The sequence below is a fragment of the Corvus cornix genome, chromosome 7 (genome assembly GCF_000738735.6).
Source record: "Corvus cornix cornix isolate S_Up_H32 chromosome 7, ASM73873v5, whole genome shotgun sequence".
NCBI classification, from domain to species: Eukaryota; Metazoa; Chordata; class Aves; order Passeriformes; family Corvidae; genus Corvus; species Corvus cornix.
This window is the reverse complement of record NC_046337.1, coordinates 530230-543304: the sequence shown is the minus strand read 5'-3', so window position 1 is coordinate 543304 and position 13075 is coordinate 530230. Positions and strand designations below refer to the sequence as shown.

The 13075-nt window shown below is 54.7% G+C and overlaps 1 protein-coding gene across 2 annotated transcripts; it reads right to left on the bottom strand.

The window, feature by feature from the left end:
• Window positions 1-4114: 4114 nt before the first annotated feature.
• On the bottom strand, window positions 4115-13025 carry LOC104694233 (cytohesin 1 interacting protein). 2 transcript variants are annotated; one of them, XM_039555121.1, is made up of 8 exons: window positions 11658-13025; window positions 9363-9412; window positions 8979-9033; window positions 6779-6881; window positions 6557-6650; window positions 6334-6403; window positions 5399-5462; window positions 4115-4954 (listed from the first exon to the last, which is right to left on the bottom strand). In XM_039555121.1, the coding sequence occupies exons 1-8, from the start codon at window positions 11790-11792 to the stop codon at window positions 4482-4484; spliced, it is 1044 nt and encodes a 347-aa protein (XP_039411055.1). In that variant the 5' UTR covers window positions 11793-13025; the 3' UTR covers window positions 4115-4481. The 2 variants fall into 2 exon arrangements, with proteins under 2 accessions (XP_039411055.1, XP_039411054.1); XM_039555120.1 differs by having other exon boundaries at window positions 5399-5465; window positions 11658-13019.
• Window positions 13026-13075: the final 50 nt, after the last annotated feature.

Genomic DNA, 13075 nt, shown 5'->3' with positions numbered 1-13075 from the left:
GAACCTCGCCGTGGATGGACCCTGCCGGGGTTGAACCTCGCCGTGGATGGACCCTGCCGGGGTTGAACCTCGCCGTGGATGGACCCTGCCGGGATGGACCTCGACGTGGATGGACCTTGCCAAGGATGGACCCTGCCGGGGATGGACCTCGACGTGGATGGACCTTGCCAAGGATGGACCCTGCCGGGGATGGACCCTGCCGGGGATGGACCTCGACGTGGATGGACCTTGCCAAGGATGGACCCTGCCGGGGATGGACCCTGCCGGGGATGGACCTTGCCAAGGATGGACCCTGCCGGGGATGGACCTCAACGTGGATGGACCTTGCCGGGGATGGACCTTGCTGAGGATGGACCCTGCCGGGGGTGGACCTTGCTGAGGATGGACCCTGCCATGGATGGACCTCACCATAGATGGACCTCACTGAGGATGAACCTCGCCCTGGATGGACCTTCCCAAGGATGAACCTCACCGAGGATGGACCTTGCCAAGGATGGACCCTGCCGTGGATGGACCCCGCCGTGGATGGACCTCGCCATGCTGTGGGGGCTCAATGGGCACATTTTGCCCTGTGGGGAGCAGCCCGGGCAGTGGGAAGGGCACAGGCCCTGCACACAGCGTGGTGCCACACTGTCCACCTGTGCCTGGCCACAGGCCCTGGACAGCCAGCACTGCTCAGAGGGGCTGTGGCTGCCTCTGGAGCCCTGGCAGTGTCCCAGGCCAGGTTGGATGGGGCTTGGAGCAACCTGGAATAGTGGAAGGTGTCCCTGCCCATGGCAGGGGGTGGAACAGGATGAGCTTTAAGGTCCCTTCCAACCCAAGACATTCCATGATTCTCTCAGTAGCTCTCAGTCAGACCTAAGGCTGGCAGGATCCAGAGTACAGTGTTTTGCAGAGGGAAGCTGGAGAATCAGTGGAGCAGCACTGGGGCATTTCTGACCGCAGCTGAACTTGTCTCAACCCTGCTGCCCAAAGCCAGGTTTACATAAGGATGTAATCTCCTGCTGTGAATGACATTCTGTGTTTGTACAATACAACACTTCTGGTATCTTTGGGCTTTAGGGTTTGGAAATCCTCTTGGGGAGTTCAGCCCCTGATTAGAAATGGATCCAAAGCCTTTCCACTGCTTCTATTCATCTCTTGAGTTCGTGTCTTTAAATCAACAAGTTTTCATTATTGTTTTGAAATGAGTTTGGTTTAATTGATTTATAAAATCCATCCTTCGCTGGAAAACTCTGTCCAAAAAAAATGAATGATAAGGTTTGAAAGTGAGTTGACCGTGCAGCAACTGGTGCCCTCAGGAGGAGAGGCTGAGTACCCAGCAAGGTCTGGTGGCTGGAGAGGAGGAAGTTCCTTTCTATTATCAGAGAGTCACAGAACCATTTGGGTTGCCACAGCACCCCGCAGGATTGCAGATGGAAAAGGCAGCTGTGGGTTCTTCCCACCACAGGCAGCTGTTTGTAAACACTGGGCAAAGCTGCCTCTCAAGGCAGGGAAACATTCCTTCTGCACAAACCCAGTGGGGTGGATTTCTGCCTCTTCAAGCTTTTAAAAATGAAAAAGCTTTCTTCTTTCCAATCTGGTGTGGCACAGCCACAGCTGGATGTGACACCACTAACAGCAGCTGGTCCATGCCAGGAGCACCGGGACTCGCTGCTGGCTCTGTCTGTGGATAAGTGTGAGTCCCCTTTGCCTTGCAGGACTGGCAGGCCCGCGATAACCACGAGTGCCATCTTCTGCTCAGAGATCAGAGCTGGGTGTGACCAGCGGCTGCCACAGGGGAACACGGCCCGCGTGGGAAAGGAAGTGCTGGGTGTGGCTGCAGGAACCAGCTCAGCAGAACAGCAGGAGGGAGCGAGGACCTGGTGGGAGGGTCTGGGCACTGGGTAGGACCCCGTTGAACAGTTAAGTCCCCTCCGAAGGTCAGGCTCTGTAGCATTCATCAAATTAATTAAAATGTTCCATTTAAAATCAAATTGCATTCTTCGAAGACCAGCTGCACTTTCCTCTGCAGTAAACTTGTGTTACCCCCTCAGCCCCTGGGGGATAAGCTGAGAAAAGGTTCCACTGGCTGCTGGGAACTCTCCAGTCCCTGCAGTGCCCCCGTCATCAGTGAGAACACCTCTGCTGCTGGAGGTCCAGAGCACCCGGAGCCGAACCCAAACCCCTGGTGTCACTGTCCCGTGCCGCCTGTACACCCACCCTCCTCCTGCCCCGCTCCCGGGAGGCAGAGCAGGATCCACCCAAAGTGCTCTCTGCAAGGAGAAATGCCATTTCAAAAAGCTGTAGCAGCTGCTTTGCTTTCTGAGCACTTTGGCTGTCCTGTGAGCTCCTTCCTCCCCCACAGGCTGGGGCACAGCAGAGCTCAATGCTTGTCACCCACATCCTGTTTGTGATCCTGGCTGTGAACGTGTCATGTTGTCATTTCATAGCACCCAAAGCGTGCTCTCACCCTGCTGGGACCACATCACTTGTTCTGTCTGTCTTGAGCCTGCTGGGTGTTCAGGCTCCTCCAGCCTTTCCATGCTCACAGTAAGTGCCTATATCCCAGAGTGTGGCAAATTAACCTTTCATACCGAAGGAATCACAGCTTTGGCCTGTAAAGCTGCAATAAATTAGAGTCCCTTTCTCAGTGCTGGGGCCGCCCATTCCCTTTAGGCACTACAACTCTCAACAGATGTTCAGTTTTTTCTGCCCCCAGTTCCTTTTGGACACCCCTAATCTGCCTTTAACTCAACATTTTGGCCAATGAGAACCAATCTCTGATTTTTATTTCTCCCTCCAGCTGGTGCTACTGGCAATGAAAAGTAGAAACCTATTTTGAGATAGCAAATCATGGGCAAAAGCTTGGTGTCTAGTGACGAGCTCCAGAGCCCAGAGCAGCACCTGAAATGCCCCAGCCTGGACTGGGGATGGGCTTCAACACCATGGGGGTGTTGGAGCAGAACCCCCCTCCCTCCAGGGGCTGGGGCTGGACCCAGAGCAGAGGAGCTCCCAGGCTGAACTGCAGGCACTCGGTGCAGCAGCAAGGACAGGACATCACCCTCATGTACAAAAAGCTCCTCTCCTGATCGTCCTCCAGCTCCCCTGACTTCCCTCCAGCTCCTCTGAGTGCCCTCCAGCTCTCCCAGAGACCTGACATATTTCCAGCTACTTAATCCTTTCCACAGAAATTACAGAGGCCGGTACTGACTCTTCTGCCTTAGCAATGTCCATGAATCAGAGAAGTTTTGGGAACAGATTGCTTTTGTTTGGAGCTCATCTCAGAGGGAAGCTATTGGATTTAGCCTGTGGTCCCTCTCAAGCCCAGAATACCCTGGAATGGCAGTACCCGAGGGTACAGCTGCACAGGCAACAGGAGAATGAGTCACACAAGGTCTTTGAATTATATTTAAAATGCTTCCAGTTGTATTTGAAAAAACATCATTAGGCTGCTCAGGCTGAACAAACAGCCTGTTTCTGTGTACTGAGAGGGAGCGAAAAATCTCTCTTTTTCCTCACATCTGTGCCCATAGTTATTAAACCCCACTTCACACATGCTCTCATGGCATCCTTACTGCCTGAAGCCTCCACTTCTGGAGAAATGTGAGCAGGTGTGGAGTGCTGAGAGCAGTGGGACGAAGGGGCAGCTCCTGCACCCCTGGGGCACTGGGGGACAGGGTCCCCAGCACAGCATGCCAGGGGAGGCCCTGAATGCCACCAACCTGCCTGCACAGAGCAATCATGCTCATCCCTGCAGGACAACCCTCTGCCTTTTTTTCTCTTTGCCTTAGAGAGGTCAGATCTGCTGGGCACACACAGATGCTCTGGGCAGCACCACAGACACCACTGTCTTCCCCGGCACTGGCTCTGCAGAAGAGTCTGGGGGCATGTGCCTGCTCAGGAGGGTCCTTTCCACTCCAAATCCCCTGGAATGAGACAGCCTGGCAAGACATGGAAAATCAGCAGCTGGCAGAGACTGCAGCTGCTCAGATCAAACCAGTATTGGGTTATCACACAGTTTGTACAACAGCTGCCAGGACACTAAACCTGTCATCCCAGAACATCCCTGCCCAGGGTCTCTCTGCCATTCGCTCCAGGCTCCGTCCTCTTCCCAACAGGATTCTGTCACTGGTTTTAGTAGAAGCACTCATTTTATTAAAGACCTTTGGAAGACACCGACTCCGGTAACAGGAAATAAATAGCTATCAATTTCGCATTCAATTAAAAACTGTTATTAACAGTAAAGTTCGCTGAGGAAGTTCTGCAAAGGTTCTTCACATTTTGGAGTCACTCATTTTTCACATTAATGAAGAGGTCCGCAGCGTGCTCTGATTAAAAATGAAAATAATTAAAACGCCAGAGCTGTGTGAATCCCATCAGTGCTGTTGTCTGGGGGCGTGCCCTGTCGTGCCACCGCGCTGCACCCACGGTGTGCCCCAGCCAGCGGCAGCCCCAGCCCCACATGCGGAGCCCACGCATCGAAGGGCTCACGTGTGACATCAGACCCGACTTTCTTCCTCTTCCACTGCCCGGTGAAAGCCTGGAATGAATTTCAAAAGATGCTTTCGAACACTGGCTCTCCTGCTTTTCCGTGGGAGGGTCCCAAAACTGCTGGAGTAGCTGCAGCTCTCCCAGAGTGGGGACATGGACCCGCTGCTGGCCAGGCTGATGCTGCGGTTCCTGCGCAGCGAGCTCCTCCCAGCAGCTCCATCCCCATCCCTGGGGAAGACACAATCATCATCCATGCTGGACTGGCGGCTCAGGCTCTCTGCAGCCGAGTCCTCGAAGGCGCTGCCCTGGTAGAAGCTGTCCTCGCTGCCCACCGTCATGGAGCTCAGCCGGCTGCGGGAGCTGCTCTCGCTGGAGAAGCGGGGCTCGCTTGGGAAGAAGGGTGCTGGTGAGCTGCAGCCACCACACGAGCTGGGCTCTTCCAGCTCCAGCGTGCCCAGCTGAGTGTTGTCGTTCACCTCCCCTGGAAGCACGAGCCAGAGAGGAGTGTTAGTCACCGGCTGCTCATCACCAGGAGCAGGACGTCTGTTCTGGGCACAGGGAAGGATCCTGCCCAGCCCCTTGGCACAGGGAGCAGCCTCTTTCCACGTGGGAAGGTGCTCTTGGCTGTGGGGTGGTCCCTGCACCCTGGTGCCTGGGCAGTCCATAAAAAAACCCAAACCAGCCTCTTCCCTGCTAAGACCGAAGTAAGAATGGAAAAAATTTTACCACCCACATAAACTCATATCCTAGGGCTGATGCAAAGAGCCCTTGGTGTGCATTGGTCAAGCAGCAGCCAAGCTCATTACTCTCGGGACAAAAGCGTTCCCTGGGCCAGCCCCTTGCCTTCATTAAGAGGGGAAAAGGAAGCAAATGACAGTGAGATTGCAGAAGTGCTTTCGGGGCCGGCTGCGGTCCCCACACGTACCGTGCAGCAAGAGCCGCTCCCGCGCCAGCAGCGCCCGCAGCTCCCCCCATCGCTGGTGCAGCGCCTGCTGCGGAGGAGACGGAAGAGGCTCTGTCACTTCACGGAAGCACAGAGCACTTGAACAGAAAACACTCTAAGAAGTGCAGGTCAGGAAACATTTGTGTGTCCCACTTTTACTCAGACAGTTTTCACAGAGTTTAGCAAATTTCTTCCAGAAAACACGAGTGTGCTCATGCCCGAGGGTGCTCTGGCCAAAGCACTGGCCACGTCTGATTTGGAAAGGAGCAGCCTGAAACCCGGAGAGCATGCAGCCCGGAGAGCATGCAGCCCACCATCACCCAGCTGTGGCAGTGCCAGCACTCCTCTGCAGCTCTGCCCAGCCCTGGACCACCCACCAGGAACAGGCACCCCACTCCTCCTCCCCGGGCCTCACAGCGTGGTGTGGGAATGGCTGCACTGGGAACACACCACCTGGAAATCCTTACAGCCCCCCAGTGCCACAGGCCTTCCAACACCCAGCAACGTTCCTTTCCCTCTGCTGCAGGCCAGCTCTTGGGGTAAAATAAACCACTGCAGAGCTGATTAACAACACCCACCAAAGAGGTGAGGCTGTGCCTGGGGACAGCCACAGGAGGCACCTCCCCACCAATCCAATGAACCCTGTGGAGCTGGACATTCCTACACCCAAACTGACCAGCCTAAGCTCACCTGGGCAGTCCTGAGATTGTGACCACATTTCTTCTCTATTCCCCATTTCCGAAAAATATTATCAGAGGGACCAGTGCTGGGGCGGCTGGGGGTGCTGGCAGCAGGGAACCCACAGGTGTCAGCCCTTGCCAGGACCCCAGTCCCACGGACACCCGCCTGCCCCCATCAGCAGGGAACCCACAGAGCCCTCTCCATTTGACAGTGGAATAACTAATCAATCATATTACCTTGAGTGCCTGCAGTTTGGCCTCCAGCTCCATTTTCCTCAGGAACAAGGCCCCATTGACAGTCTCTAACCTGTGGGAACAGGTGATGCTGGCCCTGAAGCACAGAGGCTCTACCCAGAGGGATTTCTGCCTCTCAGACAGCGCAGGGCTGGGGGACAACACGATCCTGCCTTCAGCGGGAGATGATATCAGGCCAAACCCCGTCTGAAGGAGAAACACCCACCTCAGATAGTTCCCTGAAGACTTTATCAAGTCCACTATTTGCTTGTGACCAAACCCCTCGGTGTTCACGCCGTTGATGCTGGTGAGGATGTCACCTGTAGGAGACACAGAGGCCAAAGTGAGCACGAGCAGCTGTGCACACCTTCCACCTGCTGCTCAGGAACAGCAACAGGCAGAAGGGAGGATGAGGCCTCCCACATCAGGAAAACCCACGGATAGTTACCAGTCTGAAGGCCAGAGAGATGGGCAGGGCTTTCCTCTTGGATTCTGCAGACGCAAGTGCACACCTCCAGGGAGAAATCATTTTGGTGTGGAAACCTAATAGTCTGTTAACACCAAAGGGACAGAGTTACCAATCCTGGAGCCATGAAAATCATTTAAAATTCAGTACTTTTTCAATGAGAAGGCTGTGACGAGCAGAGTATGTTACGTGCAAGTGAGAACCCCAAAATGCTATAACCCAACAATTAAAATTAATTTGTACAGCAGAAAACAGCAGACACCTGACAGGTGCCTGTATATTGGGTTTGGAGGAAAAAAAAAAGCAAAACAAACAAGTTTTAAAGCAAGCTGGTTATTCAGTATTAAAAACGCTGCAACTTCAACCAAGAATGTGTCAGCATAGGTGGGAATGCCTTTCTGGAAGGATGCCTCATATTCCCAGGGGAACATGGCAGGATGGGACTGAGGCTTTTCAAGGGATTGGCTCCTACTCATTGGGAATGTTGTGTGGAGTCAGCTGCTGCTACAGAGAGCTCCGTTTGTATGGGAACTGAAAAGAGAGAAGATTTGAACCTACTTTTGCTCTTCTGGCCTCTGAAAGTCATCATCCACACACATCCTCACACTCCTAAAAGTGCTTTTTATTCTTGCCTTACACATTCAACTAAACATTAAGTAACTCTAATTACTCTAAATCCCTCGTGTGGTTCTAGGTGCTGACATGAATTTAGAAAAATGCAAAATCCGGTGCCGCAGCCTGTCCGGATCCTGCGACAGCAGGAAATGTTTTCTGGTGACATGCAAATACCACATCTGCCTTCAGCACTGAGCCTGAGCTTCCTGGAAACCTGTGACTGCCACTTCTAACGCAGAGAGAAGAGCTCACATTGGGTTCCCAAATTTCTCATCCAGTGTGGAACAACATGATGGAGGCCAGGGGAGTTCAGAGCTCATCTGGCCAAATCCCCCCAGTGCAGTGATTCCAGCCTTTGGACTCGCAGTAAAATTCCTGGTTAAACTAAGAGTGACGAGTGAAGCATGAGCTCCCTGCAGATGTAGACCTAAAGTTTCACATCACCTTATTCTGCTTTCCTTAAATTTATCTCATAGCAATGAAACTACAGCTTCTAAACACCCTCAGTATCTGACAGATGCTGCCTTTCTGCAGCCCAGACTCTCTATGAAGTGCTCACGCTGAATGTACGTTCAGGAAGAAAATGTGCCAAGAACAATTATTTTTAATCAGAATGTCACGTACAATGAAAATCTGCCCTGACAATTTACACAAAAGCCCAATAATTGACTCAATTATCCTCCCTTCTGAAAGCTCTCCTCTGTTCATGAGCTGAGCGCTGACCCCCTCATTAGTCACAGACCCAAAACGGGCAAAGTTAAGCTTTTCCTAATACACTAATTTCACAGAAAATACTGCTTTCCCTTTGTGTGCAAAGAGAGGAAAGCATTTTGAAAGTGCCCTGCTGCTGGCAGGCAGATCCCCCTGCTCCCAAACTATGTCCCTTTATTCCTGGGATCATTTTTTAACTGTAGCCAGGATTTTAGCAGACCTGCTGATTAGGAGTTACCTTTCTCACAAAAACCCACAAACATAAAATCTCCCACTAGCAGTACTCCTGGTAACATTCTGGTTCTCCTACTTGATGACTTACTGACTTCTACACCAAACAGAATCTCTTCCTGTATGATTTAGCTTCTGCCCCAAAAGTCATGCTTAGCAGTTATTTATTGAAAAATATATCAATATCTTCTTCAAAAGTACATACCTCTCTGTGCATATTAAAGGAGGTAGCAAGAAGCCAATGTAAGGTAATTTTTAAGAGAGTTTTTTGATCTCTCATTTTATATGAAAATATTCTCATACACAATTCTCAAAAAAATATTCACTTATGGAGGTAAGAAGACACTGTCATTGCCTCTTATTTGGATTTGGACGGGATTTCTCCTACATTCAACACTCTGACTTGTGAGAAGGCCAAAAATTTTCATCTGTGACCTTCACTATGAAAAAATCCTCAGAAAAGCATCCCTGTGTTGTATGAGTGCTGCAAGCTCTTCAAATTTCACAGCTCTGACAGATGCCTTCCTCTGCTCCCGCTGGCCTTAACCTCATTTTGAGGATATGACACTTCAGACTCTGCACCACATTTTGTTTTTAAGGAATCAACTTGTCATTAAAGTCTTACCTGGATTTCAAACCCAAACGTCTCTTTATCTTCTTTCAATATAGCAACGAGGTGCCTGCATGAGGAACACACAGAATTCCACGTGAACAAGGGGGGCTGTGCTCTGTGGGCCTGCATTTCCACCCAGAACAGTGGTGTCCCCACCATCACCCCTCCCTGTGCCTGCAGGGTGTCACCCTGGCACTGCTGCCTCTTCCCTTGCTCAAGCCAAAGGTCACAACTGCACCTGCACGTCCCAGGTGCTGGGTACCACTCTCTGCCTCGCACCCCCATCCCACCTGGGCTGGCAAAATTCCCGGGACACACGTTTCATGCAGAATAAGACAGTGACTCTAGAATCAAAGAATCTTAGAATCATAGAATCTTAGAATCATAGAATCGTACCTTTGAGGCTTGGAGGAGTCGCCCGAGGAGCTGGATCTGGCTAAGGCAAGCTGTGACCAGAAACAGGAAAGGAAAGGGGTCAGTATGTTTGTGGTTCTTCAAGGCACACAGATAAAACCAGCGGTTTAGAGAAGAACTAAAACCAGCTGGTGGCATCCCACCAGCGCCTCACACCAACGCAGCCTCTGCCTTGGTCAAAAGAGAGCTTGAACTTTCCAACCAGGAGGAAAAGCACCTGGAGGTCGAATCCTCCTGTCAGATGCTGGTGGCGAGCTCAGAGCACAAATCACATCTCTGTTGTGCCAAGAGCTCATCTCACTTTTGTCCCTTTCCTCTAAAAATCTGTGGGCATTTATAAACTGAACCATGCCAGGAGAGGTTGTGCCTCTCCTGGAGTGCAGACAGAGAGCTCTGCAGTGTCTGCACAGCATCTCCCAGCCAGGCACAGGCACCCAGGACCCCTGCTTCAGTCTAGGGACAGCTGTGCCTGTAGAGGTCTCTGGGAAGAGCTAGGATCAGTGTTAAACATGGATTCTTCCCCAAAAAGTGAACCATGAGTAAGGAGTTCCATTATCAGTGAGATGTTTGTAATCAATACAGGTTCAGCAGGACAAAATGGTGCCACAGCATGACCTCCTACAGAAACAGCAACTTCACAGACATGCATTTACTTGTTGAGGGACAAGGGGAGGAGAGACAGGCCATGTATCACCCATCTGGGAGAAGATGAGAGGGCTTGACAGCAGGGCCACACCTGGGCAAAGGACCCCAGCTCTGGGGACGGTCCCTGCAGCGTGTCCTTGGCCCTGATGTAACTCAGCTTTACCAGTCGCAGCCACATCGCAGCCGACACCTCCAGCCTATCCCCTCCAGCCTGTCCCTGCCAGCGGCCACCGCCGCACACCGAGGGCTCCACCGCAGCCGCAGGAGCCGGTGCCACCCGGCAGCAGCGCTGCCAGGACCGGCTCTGGCTTTCCCTCGTCCCCTAACACATGTACCAAGAAAAGGTTAAGTGCCCTTCCGTGGCTGAACAAAGCAAAGCCTTCAGTGCACAGATGTTGCACACGATTTTTCTGGTTATACTTTCACACTATCATGCCTCACACTTTCTGTTCAGGCTTTTTCATGTCAGACAAATAGTTCAGAGCTGGAACTGCTCAGCCAACGACTTACGGCCACAGCAAGACAGTTCTGTGGGAATCCCGTGGCCAGCAGCAGCACTGCGCTGCTCTGGGGGAAAAGCCCAGAGGCAGAGACAGCCCCAGCAGTTGTAGAGAAACACTCCCAAATCCAGATGGAAATGGCACATGGTGGGCGCTTTCTGTCAGCGTCGCACGCAGAGGGCGGCCAGGCCACTTGACCGAGGCAAATGCACGTTCAAAGGAGCACCCAGACAGCACAAACCCTTCCTGGCTCCCAACACGGCTGGAAATGGAGGGGAGCTCAGCCGGGGCCGGATCTCAGCTACCACCGCCCCTCACAGCCCCAGCCCCGCAGGCAGGATGGCCGTCTCTGGCTCCTCCAGAGCTTCCCACACCGCCAGTGCCGCCAAGATCCCCTGCCATCCCCAGAACCAGCCCGCTAAGGGCACCCGGCGGTCACCCTTCCGGCAGCCCAAACCACGGAGAGCCTGAGGGGCCGTCCTGGAGCCGGGCACACCGGGCCGGGGCACACCGGGCGAGTCGGGGCACACCGGGCCGGGCACACCGAACCGGGGCACACCGAGCGAGCCGGGGCACACCGGGCGAGCCGGGGCACACCGGGGAACCGGGGGCACACCGAGCCGGGGCACACCGAGCCGGGCACACCGAGCCGGGGCACACCGAGCCGGGCACACCGAACCGGGGCACACCGGGCCGGGCACACCGAGCCGGGGCACACCGAGCCGGGGCACACCGAGCCGGGGCACACCGAGCCGGGGCACACGGGCCGAGCCGGGGCACACCGGCGAGCCGGGGCACACCGAGCCGGGGCACACCGAACCGGGGCACACCGAGCCGGGGCACACCGAACCGGGGCACACCGGGCCGGGCACACCGAACCGGGGGACACCGGGCCGGGCACACCGAGCCGGGGCACACCGGGCCGGGCACACCGAACCGGGGCACACCGGGCGAGCCGGGGCACACCGAACCGGGGCACACCGGGCCCCCCAAGGCCGGGGCACACCGAGCCGGGGCACACCGGGCGAGCCGGGGCACACCGAACCGGGGCACACCGGGCCCCCCAAGGCCGGGGCACACCGAGCCGGGGCACACCGGGCCGTGTCGGCTCTGCCCCGCGCCCAGCCCGTACCTGTTTGCGCCCGCGGGGCAGCGTCGCCACCGTGCTGGCCAAGTGCTGCATCCTCCTGCCGTCCATGGGCAGCGCCTGCTCCCCGCCCGCGGGGCCGGCGCTCAGGTTGTGCTGCAGGAGCCGCCGCAGGGCCATGGGCAGGGGCTCGGGGCTCAGGGCGAGCGCTGTGCCACGGCCGGGGCTGCCACCACCCCGAAGTGCGAGAGCGGAAGGGCCCCCATGTGACCTGTGGTTTAGGTGCGAGTAACACAAATCCCTCCGAGCAGAGCCCCAGGCTCTCGCTGTGCCTTGTGCTCACAGGGGAGTTAACAATCAGGCTTGGCAGTTGCAGAAATCTGCTTAATTTTTCCATTCCTGCACACAATTCTCACCAGCAGCTGCTGCTCTGCCAGGATTTGTCCTTACAGCCCTGCCTGCCTCAGGCACTCGCCTGACCTCGACCTGTTCATACTCCGACTTGCTCGGCATCCCTGGCATCCCTCAACTCACCTTTTGGCAAAGACGGGAAAATAGCACTACCTTTGGCTCATGGTGCCAGTGAGGGACTTTGAGCTGCAGAGAGGGAAACGAGCTGAAGGCCAAGAGCAGAAGCTGGAAGTGTGGCGGAGCGAGGGCAGGACAATGACCTCAGCACAGCACTCGGGTCTCAGTGGGGACCAAGGACTTCCCTGGCACAGCAGATCTGGGGACACACAGCAAAGTCCATGCAGAGTCTCTGGAACAGGGTACAAGGGGCTGTGGTGGCAGAGCTGGGACAGGCACAGTGCCAGGGAGAGCCCTGGCCAGATGTCATCCCTGCACCTTCCCTGGATGGCCAGAGCTGGAGGAAGATTTATGACTCTGAGAACTTCTGGCTGGGTTGGTTTTTCTCCCCAGTTACTACCTGACCATTGTTATTTCAGCATGGCTTTGAATAACCTTCCGATTTCCAGCTCCTGGATGTGATGGAGAAGCACAGGAAGCAGCCCTGGGCCTGGGTGGGTCAGTGGAGTGGGCGCCTGTCCCCGCTGCCCCTCAGTCACAGGTCAGCAGTGCAGGAGGACGGGTGAGCAGCGGGTGAGCCCCGGGCAGAGCAGTTTGCCATGGCAGCCACCCAGCCGAGCACTAAACACCCACGGAGCAGGGCCACCCCGGCACACAGCCCTGCAGCCACGGCTGGAGCCGTGTGTCCCAGCTGCTGCAGGTCACTGACATCACTGGGCACCCCAACAGACTCTTCTGAAACACACTGTGACAGGTTTTGTTGAGACCTCTGGACAAATACCAGGGACAGTAACTGCGCAAAGCAGCCAGACTTGGACACAATTAACCCTGGCTGGGATGTGAGCCTGCAAGGTGAAAAGCAGGGCCACTGCTATCAAAGCAGAGATGTAATAAAAACAGACAAGTTACAGTCATTTTTCTGAGTAGAGACCTTT

What these genes read in the sequence shown, in the direction of transcription:
- LOC104694233 (XM_039555120.1), bottom strand. Translation starts at nt 11,792, where the DNA reads ATGGCCCTGCGGCGGCTCCTGCAGCACAACCTGAGCGCCGGCCCCGCG. An exon ending in TCTCTCTGGCCTTCAGACTG is followed by an intron (nt 6,651 to 6,778) that starts GTAACTATCCGT and finishes TGTCTCCTACAG; the next exon opens with GTGACATCCTCACCAGCATC. An exon ending in TCTTCAGGGAACTATCTGAG is followed by an intron (nt 6,404 to 6,556) that starts GTGGGTGTTTCT and finishes CTGTTCCCACAG; the next exon opens with GTTAGAGACTGTCAATGGGG.